Source organism: Dictyostelium discoideum (genome assembly GCF_000004695.1).
Source record: "Dictyostelium discoideum AX4 chromosome 4 chromosome, whole genome shotgun sequence".
NCBI classification, from domain to species: domain Eukaryota; phylum Evosea; class Eumycetozoa; order Dictyosteliales; family Dictyosteliaceae; genus Dictyostelium; species Dictyostelium discoideum.
This window is the reverse complement of record NC_007090.3, coordinates 1081100-1103042: the sequence shown is the minus strand read 5'-3', so window position 1 is coordinate 1103042 and position 21943 is coordinate 1081100. Positions and strand designations below refer to the sequence as shown.

Below are 21943 nucleotides of genomic sequence, written 5' to 3'. Positions count from 1 at the left end.
TTTTTATTTTTCTTTGCAGTGATAAAAAAAAAAAAAAAATAAAAAAAAAAAAAAAAAAAAAAAAAAAAAATTTTTGTTTACCTAGATATTTATATTTCAAGAAAAACCGCATGTTTTTTATTTTTAGCGAAGTGTTTTTAGAAAATGATTTTTTTTTTTTCAAATTTATTTTTTTATTCGAATTTATTTTTTTATTCGAATGGCACTCAAAAAGCGTATATGTCACATTTAATTATTTTAATTCTTTCTTTGATAATCTAATATCATTAATTTTACTTTTTGCAATTAAAAATGCCAAACGATTCTTTCTGTATAAAATTGCAACAATAATTGCTATTAAAACTACAGCAACACAAGGTACAACGATAGCAACAGGTAATACCCAACTGGCACGACCACCATTATTTAAATCACTTGAACATTCTTGATAAGATGATGAAACCAAAACAGAGAAATCAGGATCAATTAAACATTCATTTTTACAATGTGGGAGGTTTAATCCAATGATCACTGATTGTTTATTATTATTATTATTATTTGGAATTACAGAGGTTGTTATAAAAGTTTGTCTTGAATCACTAATAACTCTATTAATGAAACGACCATATAAAACTTTTTGATTTCTTGATATTGTTAAATAGTTTAGTAATTGATTCTTATCGATTTCACTTGTATCAACTTGAGTATCTCTATTATTACATTCATTATTATCTTGAGTATTTCTATTATTATCACCTACTAATGATTCAAATCTTAATTGAAGATTATTTAAAACACTATTAAAAGTGTAATTTTTAATTGAGACTGAAATTTTGATTGAATCTTTATCCAATGTTAAATCTAAACCTGCCCATCGATATTCTCTTGCTGTTTTAACTTCTTCAATAGTGTATGTGATAATACATGATTCTTGAATTGTTTGAGTAAATTTATAGATATTTATATTGGTATGGTTTACAGGTGTCCATTTCTTTGATAAGTTATATGTATTCACAATATTATTTGAAAAATCAGTTTCAATTAATGATACAATTGAAATTTCATATGTTGTTTGTTGATTATTCAAAACAGTTAAACCATCAGTTCCATTAATGGTTGTATTTGATTTTGGAATTTCCTTTGTTGGTGTTGGTGTTTGAGTTGTACCTGTGGTTGATGATGATGATGATATTGTTGTTGTAGTTCCACCATCAGTTGATGATTTTGAATTACAATCATAACCACCCCATCCACTATTACATTTACATTGACCTGTATTTGTATTACATTTACCATTATTTGAACAATCTTTTGGACATCTATATGTTAATTCAGTATAATGGAACATATTAATACCAGTATATGTAATACCATTTTGAGTGAGAGTAATTGATTGTGTACCACTACCAGCACCAACTGTACAATTTATAAAACTACTAGTAATTGAATTAATATCATGTTGACAAACTTGTTGACCAATCATAATTGATAATCCTGAATGTAATGTACCAAACCAACCCCAGATATTTACAACACCACCACTTGTTGATACTGATGATACTGATGAAATGTATTGATTTGGTATAGAGCAATCATTACCAATAAATTCATTGATACATTTACAAATTCCATTTGCGATGTTACATTTTCCATTACCTAAAGGTTCATTACAATCAGTACTACATTGTATTGATGTTGAATTATCATTTGTATTTAGATAAAATGGAATAATTTCAGTAGACATTTTATTTTGAATTGTTCCTTGGATTGAATTACCCAATTGAGTTTTATTAGATTTACAATTAATAATAGTAAATTCACTATAACTTATTGGACATTCAATATCTAAAATTTTAATTTCAATAACACTGATATTGTAAGAAAAGTTTTTTCCTTTGAATGTAAAGGTATTACCAGACCTTGTAATTTCAAAAATTGTTGGTTTTAAATATTTAGTTGCCAATGTATAGTATTTTGTTGAAATTTTTATATCAATTGTATTAGGAATTGTACCATAAACAACTTCATTCCAATTTAATTTGAATGAAGATTGTGGAAGATTAACTGCAAATGTTTGATTTGTTTCTTTTATTAATGGACCATGTAAACCTAAATTGGTTCCATATAATTCTAAACTCTTGGTAATATTATTATAATCTAAATTTGGAACGATTGATCCTGGATCTAATAAAGTTTATAATTAGAATTACCATTTAGTTTTTAATTTTTAAATTACTATACTTACAACATATTCCTTGAGTTAAATTTGGATTACTTTCAAATTTACCATAATTTTCTTCAGCATGACAAATCTTACATTGAGGTAATGTACCATTTAAATTATTTGAACTTAACACACAATCAAATAAACAATATGATTCTGGAATTGTTCCAGTAAATCCACATCCTGTTAGGGTAAGTTGAGTTAGTTTGTGTAATGCTCAAAACTTGGTAAATTTCTTGGTCCCATAGGATTATTTGAAATTGTTCTATTTGAATTGATTGAAATTTTCTACAATTAATATTTTTTATTCTAATAATGGTAAAAATAATAATATATATAAAAATAATACTTACATAGCTTCAATTGTTTGAGGAAGGACCTGACTAAAAGAATCAATACCAATAGCTCCAATAAATATAGATTTTAAAGAAGACGGGAATACACTGAATGGGAGCCTTTTGTTAAAATTGAAATTTGAACCTGCACTAACATAAAGCAGGGCAAGGTTTGGAGGGAGAGCATAATTAGCATATGCAAGAAGTGGTGTTGTCAACGTTAAAGTAGTAATGCTGTTATTTGCTGAACCTAACTCTGTTGGATATTCAATAGCAGAATTCGATTTAAAAGCCAAAGCTGAAACATGAGTCATTGTTCCTAAATTTGATAATTGTGATGAAGAAAATGATGTTCCAACTAATAGCAATTCTAGATAGTCAACTACAACATTTAAAAAAGAAGGAATGTTTGATAAAGCCATTGTTCTGTTTATATATAATATTAGAATTTTTTTTTTTTTTTTTAATTTATAATAAAAGTACCTACATTTTTTCCATTTTAAAGTCTGGGCTAGTTAAACTATTGGTATATGTTGGATAAGGTTCTAAAGAATTAAAATTAATTGTATAGCTTTTTTCAAATTTTTAAAAAAAAAAAAAAAAAAAATTAATAAAAAAAAAAAATAATATTTAATTTTAATATCACTAATTATACAAACTATGTTTTTAGGTTTTTAATAGCTAAAAAATCAATAAAGAGTAAATTTGATGTTCCAAGATTAAAAATGTTTAAAGTGCTTGTATTAAATGGTAAAGAATTTCCAAGAGATGTAAATCTTCCATCTATTTAATTATGAATTAATATTATTTTCGAGAAATATTAAAAAAATTAAAAAATTATTATTATAAATTAATTACCTATGAATGTAACATTACTTAAAGTAATTGTATCAGCAATTGCTGGTTGGTTTTCAACTCCAAAGGAATCTTCATGTATTAAAATACTATTTAAAATTCTAAAAATTAAAAAAAAAAAAAAAAAAATCATCATCATATTAATATAAAAAATAATAATAATAATAAAAAAAATAAAAAAAATTGTAATAATATAATATAATTTTGGTATTTTACAGTGATTCTAATGTTGTTTCAAAACAATTTAATTCAGTATATGACAAACTTTTATTATTGTATAAAATGGTACTAAGAGTTCTATAAAAAAGAAGTTAAAAATAATTAGTATTAATTTTTTTAGAAAATTAAAAAAAAAAGAATGAACTCTACATACAGTTGAGTTAGAGTTGTTCCATTACATACTGTGCTATATGAAAATGAATATAAATTTACTGTTAATTCATTAGTGCAATAATCTGAAATTGTGCTTCCTGCCAATTTTGTTGAAATACTATTTAAACATATCAAATTACTTGATTTTACAATACCAAATTTTAGGATATTAATAAAAAATAATAGTAAAAAGAAATTAAATAAAAAATTTGATTTCATTTTATTTTTTTGATTGTTATTTGTGACCACGATTTCTTTTGAAAATTTTTAATTTTTATTTTTTATTTTTTTTTTTTTTTTAACCACCTTGGACTCTCATTTAGGATATCCAACCTTTTTTTTTATTTTCTCAATTTCAAGTAATTTAAGATTTTCTGACCTTTCACAATTCAAGGTTTGATTAAAAATTTTTTTTTTTGATCAACACAATCAAATGTGAGTGTTACAAATGGTATTCGGATATGTTTATTAATTTAAATTAAATTAAATTTTCTTTTTTTCTATTTTTTTTCTTTATTTTTATTTTTAATTTTTTTTTAATTTTTTTTTTTTTTCTATTCACAATTTTACTTTTTTTATTTTTTGGAAAGTTTTATATTATTTAACTTATTTTTGACAATCAAAAAAGATAAACGATTCTTTTTATACAATACCGCACTAATAATAATAATGGCAGCAACAGCAACACAAGGTACAACGATAGCAACAGGTAATACCCAACTGGCACGACCATTATTTAAATCACTAGAACATTCTTGATATGATGGTGAAACCAAAACAGAGAAATCAGGATCAATTAAACATTCATGCGTGCAATGTGGAAGATTTAATCCAATGATCACTGATTGTTTATTATTATTATTATTTGGAATTACAGAGGTTGTTATAAAAGTTTGTCTTGAATCACTAATAACTCTATTAATGAAACGACCATATAAAACTTTTTGATTTCTTGATATTGTTACATAATTTAATAATTGATTTTTATCGATTTCACTTGTATCAACTTGAGTATCTTTATTATTACATTCATTATTATCTTGAGTATTTTTATTATTATCACCTACTAATGATTCAAATCTTAATTGAAGATTATTTAAAACACTATTAAAAGTGTAATTTTTAATTGAGACTGAAATTTTGATTGAATCTTTATCCAATGTTAAATCTAAACCTGCCCATTGATAATCTCTTTCTGTTTTAATCTCTTCAATAGTGTATGTGATATTACATGATTCTTGAATTGTTTGAGTAAATTTATAGATATTATCTGTGCTTACTGAAGCTGTCCATTTCTTTGATAAATTAAATGTATTTACAATATTATTTGAAAAATCAGTTTCAATTAATGATAAAATTGAAATTTCATATGTTGTCTGTTGATTATTGATAACTGCTGAACCTAAATCTTCATTGATTGTAGTATTTGATTTTGGAATTTCAACTACTGGTGTTGAAGTTGGTGTTGGTGTCTCAGTAGAACCAGTTGTTGAAGAGGATGCTGTAGTTGTTGTTGATGATGATGATGATGTTGATGGTTGAGTTGTTTTTTTTGAATTACAATCATAACCACCCCATCCACTATTACATTTACATTGACCTGTATTTGTATTACATTTACCATTATTTGAACAATCTTTTGGACAACTATATGTTAATTCAGTATAATGGAACATATTATTACCAGTATATGTAATACCATTTTGAGTGAGAGTAATTGATTGTGTACCACTACCAGCACCAACTGTACAATTTATAAAACTACTAGTAATTGAATTAACATCATGTTGACAAACTTGTTGATCAATCATAATTGATAATCCTGAATGTATTGTACCAAACCAACCCCAGATATTTACAACACCACCGCTTGTTGGTACTGATGATACTGATGAAATATATTGATTTGGTAAACTACAATCATCACTGGTATATTGTTGAGAACATTTACAAATTCCAGTGGTTGTATCACATTTTCCATTACCTAAAGGTTCACTACAATCAGAAGTACAAACCATAGTTGAGCAATCATTACCAGACCAACCATTAACGCAAACACAACTTTCACTTGTATAATTACAATATCCATGATTTGAATCTATACAATTGTTTTGGCATGTCTTTAAAATAGCACAATCAGATCCTTTATATATTTCACCACAAATACAATTACCACTTGTTGAACTACAAAAACCACCATTAAGACATTCAGATGCACATGTTAAAATATCTGTTGTTTTATTATCAATTGTATTTACAGTGAATGAAATTATTTGATCTATATTAAAATTTTGAATTGTTGATTTGATATCTATACCATTATTTGGTAATATTGATGTTTTGAAACTACATTTAATAATTTCAAAAGCAATATAATTAATTTCACATGGTACACCACCAATTTTAACTTCAAAATGTTCTTTATTATAAGAGAAATTTTCACCTTTAAAAGCATAATTAGAACCAAGCTTTGTAATAGATTGAACTATTGGTTTTAAAGATTTAGTTGCTAATTTAAAATTAGTACCACCAAAATTAAGTTCAATAATATTTGGAATTATACCATTGGCTGTTTCATTCCAAATTGCTTTAAATAATGATTGTCTATTTATTACTTTAAATCCTATATTATAAATATTACCTGGACCGAAAATGCCTAAATTCTCTCCATATAATGTTATTTCATTTGAAACATTATAATATTCTAAATTTGGAACAATTGATCCTGGTTCTAAATTTTTTAATATTAATATTAATATAAAATCATATATATTTTATTTTTTATTTTTAATTTATAATACATACCACAATTTCCTTTCTCTAGTGATGGATTACCATCAAAACTTTCTTCAAAATTATCAAAATAACATATTTTGCATTGGGGCCAAAAACCAGTAAGTGAATTATTATTTAAAGTACCAGTAAACATACAATAACTTTCTGGAATTGTACCAGTGAAACCACACTCTGCTAAAGAAACATGTGATAATTTTTTATAACTTGACAAATCTGGTAAAATGCCTCCAAAATTATTTTTATAAATTAATCTAATAGTTTTTTTTAATAATAATAATAGTAATAATAAATTAATAAAAAAAAATTTTAAAATTAGTATTTAAAAAAAAAATTAAAAAAAAATTAAACTATATATATATATATATATTTACATTGTTTCAATATTAAGTGGAAAGGTTGGAAAAGTGGTTAAACCAATATCAGCAATATAAAATAACTTTAATGAAGATGGAATAGTTAAGAATGGTAAAGCACCATTAATATTAAATAATTCACCACCACCATTAATTGAAAACTCTTGAAGGCCTTCTTGAATAGTTAATCCTATAATTGATGGTTTTTTAAATTTACCTGAAATTGAAAGAGTTTTTAATTTATTATTGTTTGAACCTATTATACCTGGAAAGGCAATTAAATTATCACCAAAATCTAAATTCAATTCATCAATACTATTAATGGTATTTAAAAAATCTAATCCACTATGTTGTTCTGTTGCATTTATAAGTGTAATAGTCATTCTTGAACAATTTAAACCATTAAATGACATTAATTGTTCTGTAACTAATATTCTTTTTTTTTTTTTTTCCAAACTGAAATTAATATTTGGAAAGAAAATTTTAATAATAATAATATTAATTTATACAAACATTTCTTTAAAATGATATGAAGGATTTTGAAGATTATTATCAATATATGGAATTTTAGCCAAATCGCCTATTCTAGTTAGTATACTATTAAAGTTTATTTATTTATTTTTTTTTTTTTTTTTTTTTTTTTTTTTTTTTTTTTTCACCAAAAAGTTAGTTAAAATTGAAACTTATAGGCCATAGGAAATAATATTAAATTATAATTACAATGTTTCTAAATGTTTAATATTTAAAAAATAAATATTTTTTAAATTTGAATTCTCATTAAATTCAATCCAAACTAGAGTTGTGTTTTTTGAAAGGGAATCACCAATTTCACCAGACTCAAATGTACAATTAATAAAATAAAGTCTTTTTGCTACCTGTTGTTGATTCTCCTGTCCAAATGCATTTCCATTGAATCTAACATTTGTGAAAACCCTTTTTTTTTTTTTTTTTTTTTTTTAATTATTGTACACTATTAAAATCCATGTTTTTTTTTTTTTTTTTTTTTATTTTAAAAAAAAAAATAATTAATTATATATTTTAAATAATTACATATCAGAAAGATCTGTGAAGCAATTCAAATCATCATAAGTCAATGTAACATTTGGTGCGCTAGCAGTTGGAGTAATATGGCTATTTTAAATTAATTTTTAAAATTAGTTATTAATTATTATTATTTTTATTATTATTATTACTTCAAGTTGATATTTACAAAGTGTAAAGAATATTATTTATACAAGTTGCACGAAAAGTGATTGTTGTGGTATTAACTTCTGCTGAATCGCACAAAGTATTTGCAAATACTTGATATTTTAATAATAAATTATTTTTACATTCCAGGTCACCACTTTTAACAAACGCCAAACAATTAAATAAAAATAAAAAATAGAGTATGAAAGTATAAAAATACTTTATAATTTTCATTTTTTTGTTGTTTTGATAACTTTTGATATTATTTTCAAAAAAAGAGGAAAAAAGTAAAAAAAAAAAATAAAACATCCAAAAAAACCCCATCAAAAAATAAAAAAAAAAAAAAAATAAAAACAAAAATTCAAAAAAATTATTTTTAGATATTTTTTTTGATCGCCCAAACACCAAGCAACAATCAAAATAAAAATTTTTTTTTTTTGGAAACTTCTAATAAATGTTACCTTTTTTTAAATTAAATAGTTTTTAATTTAGGAAAATTGAATAAGAAATTTATTTAAATTATTTTAATTATAATTTGTTTTTTTTTTTTTTTTTTTTTAAAAAAGAATAAACAGAAAAAAAAAAAGAAAAAAAAAAGATAAAGAATATACAAATTTATACAGGTTTGAAGAGTATTTATATATATATATATCTATACATATAAAAATGGTTAAGCAATAGGATATGAAGCCATTGTTGAGATTCCTATAGTTAATAATTTAATTAATTATAAAATTAAAATTAATGTTTAGTTAGTTTTGGATCCTAATTAATTAATAATTTAATTATATATATAACTATACATACCACAACTTTAAAAGATTAATTTGTAAAAATAAATTTAAAAAATTTAAAACAAATTATAAATTAGTAACTCTATATTAATATATTTTTTTTTAAAAAAATATAAAATAATCTTTGTGTGTACTTACTTGTTATCTTTATTTCTTGCCATATGAATATAACCATTTAAACCCCATCTAAATAAAAAAAAAAAATTAGAAATGATGAAAACAATAAAAAATAATAATAATAATAATAATAATAATAATGAATAAAAAAAAATCAAACTTACGATGGTCCCCAACTATTTTTAACAATGTAATAATCTTCACCATTATCAGTACCCATACCAACAGCAAGTACACCATGATCTAAATCTTCAGAAGAACAAGCTGGTTCATAGTAAACACCGGCAGTGTAAAGTTGGAAACTATTATGAGAAGCATCAATAGCAACTGAGACTGGATTTAAAAGTAAAGCATTTTGTAAATCGTTTTCATCGCCTGCTTCAATTTCTTTATATGATGTAATCTTGGCAGCAACACTACCCTCTTGGAATTTACATTCATCGTTAACTTTCATTTCGTATGGGTATTGTTCTTCGCTATTTAAACCATTATTTTTAATAATATATTCGAATGCACTAAAATAAAAAAATAAAATATATTAATATTAAATTTAATTATAGTAATTATTATTATTAATATTATATACTATATACAAACTTTGTCATTAAACCACCATTACAACCTTCATTACCAAAAGATGAAGAACAATCTAAAATATTTTGTTCAGATAATGATACTAATTTACCAGTTTTAATTGCAGTTACACCTTCAACTGAACCAGTTGTAGAGAATGAATAACAACTACCACATTGGCCTTGATCTTTAACTGGAGTTACAGCATCCTTTTCTCTCCAATCAACATTTAATGGTTGTTTAAATTGTGGACGATTTAATCTTAAACCTAAATTACGTTTATGATAACCATTTAATTTAATGTGAGCTCTAGTACCAAGGTAATTTAATCTATATTCTTCATTTGATAAATCAGCATGTTGATTTAAACCAAGAACAGTTTTTGATCCTTTGGAATTCCAATTATGAACATAATCCATATTCTTTTTAAATTCTTCATATCTTGGCATAAACTCTTTATGAGTATAAGCTTTATTATTTGATCTCATCCAATCAATGAATGAATCTTGATATTGCTTGTGGGAAAAAACATTTCCTGCTGAAATAAAACTAATTGATAAAACAATTAATGTAAAAATTAATGTAATTGATAATCTCATTACTTGGATTATTATTTTTTTTTTTATTGATTGAAAAAGTGAATATAAAAAAATTAATTGGCTAGATGGAAAATAAGTTTTGAAAAAAAAAAAAAAATTTGAATTTGTTGTAAAAGTAAATTAATATTTAAGGAAAAAAAAAAATTGGATATTTATAAAATTATTGAGTGAAAAAAAAAAAAAAAAATTTTAATTATTATTGAGTATTGTTAATTATTGAATATATAAAAAATAAAAAAAAAAAATATTTCTTCCCTTTTAAACATTTTTTTTTTTCTTTTTTTTTTTTGTTAAATTAAATAATTTTAAATTAAATTAAACAGGAAAATTCAAATGAATAGTTAAATGATAATTCTGGTCATGTGTACAAAAAATTGTAACTATCTTTAAACTCATCGAATACCAATTTTAAACGAATTCTTTTTTTAATCCTGGTAAAATAAATTAAAAATAATTAATTTCCCAAAATTTTGAGATATTCAACCCACCAAAAAAAATAAAAAAAAATAAAAAAAATAAAAAAAATAAAAAAAATAAAAAAAAAATAAAAAAAAATAAAAAAAAATAAAAAAAAAAAAAAATAAAAAAATAAAAAAATAAAATAAAACAAAAAATAAAAAAATAAATAAAAACATTGTAAAATTAAAAATTTAATATATCCCCCAGGATTAATGGTTATAACTTTTAATAAAATTTATTTTTATTTTTTAATTTTTTATTAATTTTTATTTTATTATTAATTTTTATTTTATTATTAAGGAATCAGTTATTATTCTGATCTTATTATTTTTTTTATTAACAAACATTCTTATTTGCCACTTAAAAATATATAAAAATATTTTCTTTTTTTTCATTTTATTTTCTTTTTTTTTTTTTTTTTTTTTTTTTTTTTTTTTTTTTTTTTTTTTTTTTTTTTTTTTTTTTTTTAAAAAAAAAGATTTAATTTATTTAGTTTTAATATGAATTTAGTATATAAATATAGAGCACTCAAAAATACAAAATGATATAAAATATAAAAATAAAATGAATGTAACCATTCTGTTTTTTTTTATTTTTATTTTTTTATAGTTTAAAAATTAACGGAAAATGAAAATTTTATTTTTTAATTATTATTAGATTATTTTTATTATTTTATTTAATATCCATTGGGTCAATGAATTATTTTATTTGACATCCATTGGACCATCAAAGGCGTTTGGACCTTCAACGGTTCCTTTGATTGTTTCAGCTTTAACAACACCAACAGCACCATCTTTGAAATAAATACCAGTACCTTCAACTAATGCCTTAACTTTAGCACCATATGCATTAGTGATACCTTTGTAAATTGCATTTGCGGATTTATCTTTTAAATTTCCAGTTACACAACTCATTTCAACTAAATCTACATTTTTTAAATATTTATTAATTAATTCTGTTGTTTTACTTGTAATAGATGGTAGATTGGCATCTATTCCTTGGATAGATGAAGCGATATGAGCACAGAAAGTAGTGCCATTTGTTTTTTTAGCAATAATACCAACACATGGACCTATACCATCAGTACCGATTGAACCAGCTGATTCTGAATAATAAGTCATATGAACTTTATAACTAACTGTAATAACAACCATTTTTTTTTTTTTTAATTAATTATTTTGTAATTATTTATTTACTTTATTTTAGATTTTATTTTGATGAATTAAAAAAAAAAAAAAAAAAGCTCTTTATTTTATATTAATTTTTTAAATAAAAAAAAAAATAAAAAAAAATAAAAAAAAATAAAAAAAAAAAAACCAAAGGTCATTTTTAAAATTCTAATCTTTGGTATTATCATACAATCAGAAAACGTTTAATGGTTTTTAATTTTGATTAATGAAAATTCTTAAAATTAAAAAAATAAACCCTTAATAATAGATGAAGTTATAAATTTTTTTTTTTTTTTTTTTTAATCAGATTGGTGGAATATTGCCAGCAAAAAAAAAAAAAAAAAAAAAAAAAATTGGGGAAGTGATCAGTTATTAATAAAGCCCATTAAACAAAAAAAACCAATGAATTAGTTTGAAAGATAAAAAAAAAAAATTAAATATAAAAATAATATAATTCGAATTAACCAATTTTAAAAAATTCACACCATTCGCTGAATCATTTTTAAGATTTTATTTTTTTAATTTATTTTTTTTTTTTTTATCTTCCAAACTAAAGAAATCGTTCTTTCCCAAAAATATTTTTTTTTTTTTTTTTTTTTTTTTTAAAAATATCTTTACTTTAAAAAAAAAAAAATCGCCAAAACACAGATGCAAATGGACAATTAGGTGCAATATAATACAAGATATAGATAACAACTATTGGTGAACAAATAATTCAGGTACACATTATTTAGAACACAAATTATTAGAAGGTATGTCAAATCAAAGAATTAGTGAAAAATAAAAAAAAAATTGCCAAAGGTTTAAATTTTGAAAAGATATTGAGGTTATACATAGTTTGTTCTCAATGATAAAAATTAAATAAAAAAAAAAAAAATATATTATTTTTAAAACAAAAAACAAGATTTTATTTACATGGTTCTATTATTTATTTATTTATTTTACAATTACTTATATTATATTATAAATAATTAATATATTATTATTATTATTATTATTATTATTATTATTATTTATTATTTATTATTTATTATTATTATTATTATTATATTCTATAAAAGTTAATTTGGATCCATAAATTGATCCGATATTGCCGAAGATTGTTTATATTTTTTAAACAATTGATTGTTCCCAATGAAATCTTGACCAAGATCTGGTTGTGGTATAATATTTGAAAATGATATATTTGTTGTATTTTGGTTAAATCTATTAAAACTATGATAAATTTGTGATTGATGATGTTCTTGTTCTTGTATATGTTGATTTAATAATTGTTGTTGCGGTTGTTGTTGTTGTTGTTGTTGTTGTTGTTGTTGTTGTTGTTGTTGTTGTTGTTGTTGTTGTTGATGCTGATCAAGGGGTTGATCTTGCATTTGGTGATGTTCATTTTGTTCAAAAACTATTTCATTTACAGTATTATTATTTTGTTGTTGTGCGCTATTGATTGTGTTATATACATTTATGTTATTATGATTCTGTCCATTAAGGTAATAAAGTTTGGGTAATAATCTCTTTTTATTGTTTATTAATTGTTGTTGTACTTGTTGTTGTTGTTGTTGTTGTTGTTGTTGTTGTTGTTGTTGTTGTTGTTGTTGTTGTTGTTGTTGTTGTTGTTGTTGTTGTTGTTGTTCGCCATTATTATTATTATTATTTTGAGTTTGATGAAGAGAAGTTGTGAATGGGTTTACACTATTTTGTTGAATATTTAAATTTTGTTTTTCAAATGGATTTTTTACAATTATATCTTTTTTTAATAAAATCTTTGTTTTTTCTAATTTATTATCTATTTTATTTATTCCGCTATTGTTAATATTATTTTTATTATTATCGCTATTGTTGTTGTTATTGTTGTTATTGATATTTTTAGTATTTTTAGTATTTGATGAATTATTATTATTATTATTATTATGATCGCTAATGTTTGTCTCTTTTAAATTTTCTTTTTCTTTATTTATATAATTTAAGAGTAAAGATATTGAATCTATATTATTTGTTTTTATGAAATCTAATATATTTTCCAAAGAGTCGTTATATCCTTTGAGATAGGATTGTTTCTTTATATTAATTGATTGTTTATATAATAATGCTAAATGATTTGCTGCAGATGTAAATGTTGAAAATATATCAATATCTTCATTTAATTTTGTTCCTCCGCTACTATTATCCATTTTTTTTTAATTAATTAAAACTATCTCTTCTTCTTTGGTGTGTTTTATGTAAACTGAAAAAAAAAAAATAAAAAAAAAAAAAAAATAAAAAAAGTTATTTATTTTTTTTTTTTTTTTTTTTTAATTTTTTTTTTTTTTTTTTTTAAGGTTTAATTTTTTTAATTGTTTTAATTTATGCATACACATAGACATAATTGTAAGGCTCTTTTTATTTATTATAATAATAAATATATATATATATTTTTTAATATATTAATTTTAATTTTTTTTATAATTTAAATTTTTTTTTTTTTTTTTTTTTTTTTTTTTTTTTTTTACAACCTTCGGCACACTCCATTTTCAATAAAATTGTTATTGTAATGAAGGCAATAACAACAATAAAAATTATAATTATAATTATTAAATATTATTTACATATTAAATAAGGAAATAATATATATTGGGAAAAAAAAAAAAAAAGTTTATTTTTAATTATAAAAATGGGGTGAAAAAAGAGATGATAATAGATATCGAGATATGTAAATATATTTTTTTTTTATATTATTTTTTTAAGGGATTCAATTATTTTTTTTTAATAATTATAATAATTATAATAATAATAATAATAATAATAATAATAATAATAATAATAATAATAATAATAATAATAATAATAATAATAATAATAATAATAATAATAATAATAATAATAATAATAATAATAATAAAAATAATAATTAAAATATGATTATATTCTCATTAAAATATATCATTATTAGTGGCGATTAATTAAAAAGATATTTCGATCAAATATTATGAAGTTTTGGTGGATGGTGGAGCCAAAATCAGTAAAAAAAAAAAAAAAAAAAAAATTAACTAAACAATTTTTTTTCATTAGTTTTTAAAATTTTTATTATTTAAAAATAATAATAATCCAATAATTGAACATCTCTTTTTGCTTTTTTTTTTTTTTTTTTTTTTTTTTTTTTGAATTATTTTAAAATAATTCAAAAAAAAAAATATAAAATATTCACAACGAAAATGAACTATTATGATTTTCTTAAATTTTTTTTTTTTTTTTTTTTTTCAAAAAACATTTTCAGGAAAAGGGGGGAAAATATTTTTTTTTGTACCAATTTTGCAAATGGATTAAATTCCAACCTATTTTTATGAGTTAATGAACAATGAAATTTATTTTCGATTACCTTTCCAATTTTTAAATTTTTTTTAAAAAAAAAAAAAAAAAAAAAAAAAAAAAAAAATATAAAAGAAAAAAAAAAAAAAAAAATTTTATTATCAAAAAAAAGAAACTTTAAAATAACAAAAATGAACTACTCAACAATCTCACAAGAAGAATTTAACGTACAAGTTGCTCGTCATTTCGATTTAATCACCTCTGATAGTCGTGCTAGAATTACTCCACAAATCAAAGAATCATTAAAAGAAATTTCACAAAGAATAAACCCAACTTCCTCAACAAATAATGAAGAATGGGATTCATATAAATCAGAATTAGTTACACTTTTTGGTGATTACATTAAATCCAACAACATCGCAGAATCAAAATACTTTTAAAAAAATTTATTAATTTCATGCTGTTTTTTTAAAAAAAATAAAACAAAACAAAACAATAAAAAAAAAAAAATACAATAAAAAATAATTATAATAATATTATTATTATTTTTATTATTATTTTTTTTTTTGTTTAATTTATAAAGGTATAATATTAGGAATATCTTTTGATTACTATAGACATATGATAAAGAGATAATTAAAAAAAAAAAAAAAAATAAAAACAAATAAAACTTATTAATTTTTTTTTTTTCATTTTTTTTTTTTTTTATTCTAACCAGTCAATAAGATCCAATTCATTTTTTAAAGATTCTTTAATATGATTGATAAGTGGAATTTTTGAAATTTTACCATTTTGATAAAAATATTTAATAATATTAATATTTTTACGATTAAGGGCTATTGATATCATATCTTTAGTGATTTCTAAATCTTTGGATGATTGAGAAGGGAACATTTCAAAAAATAGTTGAGTTACTTCTATTGAACCATTGATGAAAAATTGCTCAAAAATCTTTTTATATGAGGTATTATTATTATTATCATTATTATTATTAAATTTAAATAGATGTAAATGATGTTTAAATATGTAGGTGATAAGTTGAGAATCAGTTTTTTCAAAAAGGTTAATGGTGTCTTTAATTGTTTTATCCAATGTTTCAATATCCAAATTAAATTCATTAAAATTCTCTAAAATTATTTGTGTAATTGATAAATTTGATGTTTTGATTGCTTCTAAAAGTAATCTATATACATGTATATTGTTATTATTATTATCATTATTTTGATAATATTCTATTAAACTAGTTATATATAATTTAATTAATTTAATATCTTGTAGTTTTAAAATTTGTGGTATCATTATTGGAAATGGTTTAAACTGTTTTTTTAATAACATTTCAGACATTAAATCAAATTTACCAATCGATAATATAAATTTAAAATCGAAATTATTTCTATCTAAACCTCTACTTAACCAATTTGAATAGTATAGTGAAGATAATAATTGAAATAATTGATTAAAACTACTTTTTATAATTGAATCGAGTGTAAAAAACTTTGAATTAAAAATAAATGATTGATTTTCTACATTATTATCATTATTAACTGGTTTAAATAATTCTGATGTCATTATTTTTTGAATTGATATATGTTCACCTAGTTCTATACCCTCTGGATGAGATTTTAAAATATATTTTAAAAAATAAGGTGATTTAATTAAAAGGTAATTAAATAAATGAAATGGTGTATCATCAATTAAATTTATACCATTTGAAATTAAAAATGATTTTATTGTTAAAATTTCATTAAATGAAATATCACTTGATATTAATAATCTTTTAAATAAATGATTAAAAATTTCATCAAATAATATTATTTGTGAAAATGATGATGATGATGATGATGGTGGTACCACATTATCTAAAAGGTAATTCATCATTTCAACAATACATTTAAAATCATTAGTATGGTGATGATCTTGTTGTTGTTGTTGTTGATTTGGAAATATTTTAAAAATATTAATTGGCTGAATTTGTTGTTGATTATTAAAATTAAAATTAAAACTTGATATTAAAAATTTAACTTGTTGTAAATTTAATTCTAAAATAAATGTTGATAATAATAAAATCATTTCACAATTATAATTTTCAAAATAAAAATTATTAAATGAAACTTCTTTTAATAATTCTTGAGTGATGTGATTTGAATTATCATTTTTAAAAATAAAATTTAATAATGAATAAAAGAAATTAAAAAAGAAATCAGGTTGCCATGATAATGAATTATTGCAATAATTACATAAATATATTAATAATTGAATTGAGTCTTCTAATTTTGAATTAAAATTTAATTTTGATTGTATTGACTTTATATTAACTTGTAAATTATTTATTAAATCTATTGTTTTTAAATCAGTGCAATTAATTAATGCATTAATGTAACAATCTGTATAAATTTGTTCTTTTGATATGAATGGAAATTTATTATGAAAATGATTTGCAGTATTGATATCCAAGATTTTAAAATTAATTTCAATTAATTTATTATTTGTTTCATTTAAAACTTGTTGTGTATAAAATGATGATAATTTATTTTCAAAAATGTAATCAACATGTTCAATCGATTCAATTTCATTACGTTCCCAAAAACTGTTATATTCAAAATATTCAAGTGGTTTAATAAATTGTTTAACAGATTCAATATACCATTTATATTTTTCAAATGGTCTAATTTGATTTGACAGTTTTTTTAATTTTAATAATACTAATTTCTTATTGAAACCATCGATTGAAATAATTTTATCTAAAAATTTACAATCACATTTATTCGAATATAATAAATATCTAATTAATGTATCCCATATCTCAATTTTAATTAAATCTTGATTATTACAAAATTTAATAAATTCAATAATTCTATATCTACCATCACTAGTTTCTAATAATGATTCTAATAATTTAATTTGAAAAATTGGATAATTTTGATTAAATATTTTAATTATTAAATTATTACCATCACCACCACTTGTAATACTATTAGATGATGCTATATATGAATTCCTTTCATTTAATGTTACAGATATATGATTGTTTGTAAAATATAATAATCCATTACAATCCATTGTTTGAAATAAGTATAATAAAAATTTATTATTAGTTATTGAATCTGTTTTATCTAATACTTTTGTATCATTAAATCTTTGATAATAAATTTTAAATAAATTAAAATCAAATTGACATTCAATTAATAAAATTTCCATCAATTCTTTAATTTGATTAGATTTTGAAATAGAACCACCATCACCACCACCATCACCATCACTACCACCAACACCATCATAATTACATTCAATCAATTCAATTCTTTTTAATATATGAATTGGTGTTTGAAAATACTTTTTACCAAATATTTGAAAAAATTCATGAATACTTGTTTTTAATTCATCAATTTCTTCATCTTGATTTTTACCATTTAATTTAATTTCAAATTTTGAACTATTATAAATTACTTTTTTTTCAACTAAATTTAATTGTAATATCTTTTTTCTCGTTTCATAATTACAATCTTTATAATAAACAAATGGAATTTTATTAATAGTATTATTATTATTATTATTATTATTATTATTTAATTGAGGAATTGTTAAATTTGAAGGTAAAATAATTGGTGTATTTGATTGAATTATATTTGATGGTTGAATTAATTGAGGTGGAATAAAATAAAATTCTTCATTTGATAAAATGAATTGAAAAAGGATATTCTTTTGTAAATTTTTATTTAAATAAGAGTAAGAGATTGCTTTCTTTCTTACAAAATCATTATAAATTAATTTAAATTGATTTCTTTTTTTTAAATTATTAATTAAACATTTAATAATTTCAATATCTGAACAAATTTCATATAAATATAAAATAGTTGTTGGATTTATTATTGATATAAATTTATTATTATCATTATTATTATTATTATTATCATTATAATTATAAAAATATTCAAATGAAATTTTATTACCACTTAAAATTGATTCTTCTGCTAAATTTTGAAATGGTAATAAATTTTTATCATTTAAATATTTATAAACTAAATCAATGATTTTAATATCTTCACATTTTGAAAGGAATAATTTTAATGATTCTGTTGTTACATTTATATATTGATTATGTTTTAATTTATCTAATAATAATGAATATTCATTTTTTTCAACAAACCAATTTAAATTTTTTAAATTTTTAAATTTAATTCTTAAATCTGAATAATCAAGATTATTTGTAATAAAATGTTGATAAAATAAATGATTTTGATTTATTGTTTCATCATTTTCTATAAAATAAAATATTAAATTAAATAAAACTTTATTATGTATTACTTTCCAAAAAATATTTTGATTTTCATTATTAAAATTTTTTAATTCTTTATTATTCATTTTTTTTAAAAAAAAAAAAAAAAAAAAAGCAATTGCGAATGTGTTTGATTTGGTAATGTGTTGAGAAAAAAAAAAAAAAAAAAAAAAAAAAAAAAAAAAATTTTGATTTGGTAATGTGTTGAGAAAAAGAAAAAAAAAAAAATGGAAAAAAAAAAAAAAAAAAAAAAAATTTATTTTTAAAATTTATTTTTAAAAACGATCACAAAAACATTTTCAGATTAAAAAAAAAAGAAATATGTCACATGAATTAATTATTGGTTGTATTGGTAAACCATCAGCAGGTAAGAGTAGTTTTTTAAATGCAGCAACAGATTCTACAGCAAAAGTTGGTAATTATCCATTCACAACGATTGAACCAAATATAGGAGTTGCATATTATTTAACAGAATGTCCATGTAAAAAATATGATAAAAGTTCATTATGTTCACCAAGATATGGATCATGTAAAGATGGTAATAGAAATATACCAGTGAAAATGTTAGATGTTGCAGGATTAGTACCAGGTGCATCAGAAGGTAAAGGATTAGGAAATCAATTCCTCGATGATCTTCGTCATGCTCATGTACTCCTTCATGTCGTTGATGTATCTGGTAATACAAATGAAAAAGGTGAAGAAACCACTGGTTATGATCCAATAAATGATATTCAATGGTTAAAAGAAGAAATTCATTCTTGGATTTTTAATAATCTTTGGAAAAGATGGGGTAATATAATTAGAAAACAAGCTTCAACAAGTAAGTAAAAAAAATAATAAAGTTGGCCAAAAAGGATATAAAAATTTAAATATCAAAAAAAAAGTGGGAGGGGTGAAAAGTAATTTTATGCATGGACCCTCCCCCCTTTTTTTTATAAAATAAATTCAATTTAATTAATTAATTTTTAAAAATAAATAAATAGAAAGTCCAGCAGATTTAATATTACAAAAGAAATTATCAGGATATGGTACAAGAATATCAGTAGTTAGACAATCATTAGAGAATATAGATTTAAGGGAACCAATTAATTTATCAGTGTGGACAGATGATGATGTTCATAAATTTGTAAATTCATTTTTAGATGTTAGATTTCCAACAGTTTTAGCATTGAATAAAGTTGATCAATCAACATCAGATTTAAATATCTCAAGAATTTGTTCAAAATATCCAGACTATTCAATGATACCAACCAGTGCATTAGCTGAATGTTTCTTACGTAAAATGAAATCTCAAGGATTTATAGAATATAAAGAAGGTGACGACAATTTTAAAACCTATGATGATTGTAGTGACAATGAGAAAATCAATACAAAATTAAAACAATCTGATGATAAATTAAAAGGTAGATTAGAGAAACTCAGAGATTTAGTATTATTTAGATATGGTTCAACTGGTATTCAAACTGCAATAAAAGAAGCTGTAGAATTAAAGAAATTCATACCAGTTTATCCTGTTAAAAATTTAAAAAGTTTATCATGTGATAAATCTGGTGGTAGCATACTTAGGGATTGTATGTTAGTACCACAAGGAACTCAAGTTAGAGAATTTGCAGGTATGTTACATCCTGATCTTGATAAATATTATTTATATGCTGAAGGTATAACTGGTCAACGTTTAGGTGAAACTGATGAAATTACATTATCAAATAATATTATTAAATTTACAACTGCTGCTATTGAACAATCAAATAATAATAATAGTAATAATAATAATAATAATGATGATTGAAAATAAAATTAATATTGTATGAAACTATTAAAAAAAAAAAAGTATACACTCTTTTATTATTTTATTATTTTATTTTTTTATTTTTTTATTATTTTATTTAGTAATTTAAATATTTAAATGTAATCACTAAATGTTGCTGGTGATTGAATGACTTTTCTTGGAGTTTTAGATTTACCAACTGCTTGAACTTGATAAACTGAACTATTATTATTATTGTTACCAGTGTTTGAAGGTCTTGATGATAATCTTGATGTTGGTGTTTTAATTGCTGGTGATTTAAAGGCATTTGAATTATTTGGTGTATTAATAGATGATTGTCTTTTAGCAACTGTTGATGATGATAATTTATTTGGTGTTACAATACCAGAGTTACCATTTGACTTTGCATTATTATTTGCTGCCAATGATAACAATGATGATGATGATAATGATTTAATTGGTGTTGTTGATAAACCACGTGGTATTGGTTTCTTTCCAACTATTGCAGATGTTCCTGATGTTGATGCTGATGTTGATGCTGATGTTGTTGTGGAAGATGATAATGAGGTAGTTGATAATGTTTGATTTACATTTGAATTTGCTGACATTGATCTACTTAATGGAGAAAGTTGAGCAAAATGTGACATATTAAAAGATGATGATGATGATGGTGAAGATGGATTACTACCACTACCACTATTATTATTATTATTATTATCCATTGAATAAATTACACTTGCAGTATTATTTAATTGTTTTTGTAATTCCATCATATCAATGAAATTTTGAATTCTTTGCTTATGT

General features: G+C 21.3%; 11 protein-coding genes across 11 annotated transcripts in view; 3 read left to right on the top strand and 8 right to left on the bottom strand.

Annotated features, from left to right (window-relative positions):
- Positions 1-232: 232 nt before the first annotated feature.
- DDB_G0283853 (hypothetical protein) lies at positions 233-2192 on the bottom strand (the record flags this gene model as incomplete). Its single annotated transcript, XM_633770.1, has 2 exons — positions 233-2116; positions 2190-2192. 2 exons carry the CDS (start codon positions 2190-2192, stop codon positions 233-235), a joined length of 1887 nt encoding a protein of 628 aa, XP_638862.1.
- Positions 2193-2340: 148 nt separating this feature from the next.
- Positions 2341-3984, bottom strand: DDB_G0283785 (hypothetical protein; the record flags this gene model as incomplete). The annotated part of the gene is made up of 7 exons (XM_633769.1): positions 2341-2512; positions 2557-2964; positions 3026-3109; positions 3198-3321; positions 3397-3494; positions 3610-3690; positions 3767-3984. 7 exons carry the CDS (start codon positions 3982-3984, stop codon positions 2341-2343), a joined length of 1185 nt encoding a protein of 394 aa, XP_638861.1.
- A 356-nt stretch (positions 3985-4340) lies between these two features.
- DDB_G0283869 (hypothetical protein) lies at positions 4341-8336 on the bottom strand (the record flags this gene model as incomplete). Its single annotated transcript, XM_633768.1, has 7 exons — positions 4341-6496; positions 6571-6812; positions 6933-7370; positions 7428-7511; positions 7635-7847; positions 7965-8045; positions 8125-8336. 7 exons carry the CDS (start codon positions 8334-8336, stop codon positions 4341-4343), a joined length of 3426 nt encoding a protein of 1141 aa, XP_638860.1.
- A 436-nt stretch (positions 8337-8772) lies between these two features.
- Positions 8773-10185, bottom strand: cprC (cysteine proteinase 3; the record flags this gene model as incomplete). The annotated part of the gene is made up of 5 exons (XM_633767.1): positions 8773-8807; positions 8910-8914; positions 9035-9082; positions 9178-9528; positions 9611-10185. The coding sequence occupies 5 exons, from the start codon at positions 10183-10185 to the stop codon at positions 8773-8775; spliced, it is 1014 nt and encodes a 337-aa protein (XP_638859.1).
- A 1163-nt stretch (positions 10186-11348) lies between these two features.
- Positions 11349-11798, bottom strand: DDB_G0283783 (hypothetical protein; the record flags this gene model as incomplete). Its single annotated transcript, XM_633766.1, has 1 exon — positions 11349-11798. The coding sequence occupies one exon, from the start codon at positions 11796-11798 to the stop codon at positions 11349-11351; it is 450 nt and encodes a 149-aa protein (XP_638858.1).
- Positions 11799-12874: 1076 nt separating this feature from the next.
- Positions 12875-13981, bottom strand: DDB_G0283781 (hypothetical protein; the record flags this gene model as incomplete). The annotated part of the gene is made up of 1 exon (XM_633765.1): positions 12875-13981. One exon carries the CDS (start codon positions 13979-13981, stop codon positions 12875-12877), a length of 1107 nt encoding a protein of 368 aa, XP_638857.1.
- A 496-nt stretch (positions 13982-14477) lies between these two features.
- DDB_G0283779 (hypothetical protein) lies at positions 14478-14701 on the top strand (the record flags this gene model as incomplete). Its single annotated transcript, XM_633764.1, has 2 exons — positions 14478-14499; positions 14535-14701. The coding sequence occupies 2 exons, from the start codon at positions 14478-14480 to the stop codon at positions 14699-14701; spliced, it is 189 nt and encodes a 62-aa protein (XP_638856.1).
- Positions 14702-15286: 585 nt separating this feature from the next.
- On the top strand, positions 15287-15535 carry DDB_G0283777 (hypothetical protein; the record flags this gene model as incomplete). Its single annotated transcript, XM_633763.1, has 1 exon — positions 15287-15535. The coding sequence occupies one exon, from the start codon at positions 15287-15289 to the stop codon at positions 15533-15535; it is 249 nt and encodes an 82-aa protein (XP_638855.1).
- Positions 15536-15800: 265 nt separating this feature from the next.
- On the bottom strand, positions 15801-19457 carry DDB_G0283775 (hypothetical protein; the record flags this gene model as incomplete). The annotated part of the gene is made up of 1 exon (XM_633762.1): positions 15801-19457. The coding sequence occupies one exon, from the start codon at positions 19455-19457 to the stop codon at positions 15801-15803; it is 3657 nt and encodes a 1218-aa protein (XP_638854.1).
- Positions 19458-19692: 235 nt separating this feature from the next.
- Positions 19693-21160, top strand: DDB_G0283773 (hypothetical protein; the record flags this gene model as incomplete). Its single annotated transcript, XM_633761.1, has 2 exons — positions 19693-20191; positions 20355-21160. The coding sequence occupies 2 exons, from the start codon at positions 19693-19695 to the stop codon at positions 21158-21160; spliced, it is 1305 nt and encodes a 434-aa protein (XP_638853.1).
- A 113-nt stretch (positions 21161-21273) lies between these two features.
- The window catches only part of DDB_G0283771 (hypothetical protein), a gene marked incomplete at both ends in the record, with an annotated part of 2221 nt that continues 1551 nt past the window's right edge, over positions 21274-21943 (bottom strand). Inside the window, one exon of the mRNA XM_633760.1 lies at positions 21274-21943. This exon is cut by the window's right edge and continues 1455 nt beyond it. Within this exon, the coding sequence (XP_638852.1) occupies positions 21274-21943 (670 nt within the window).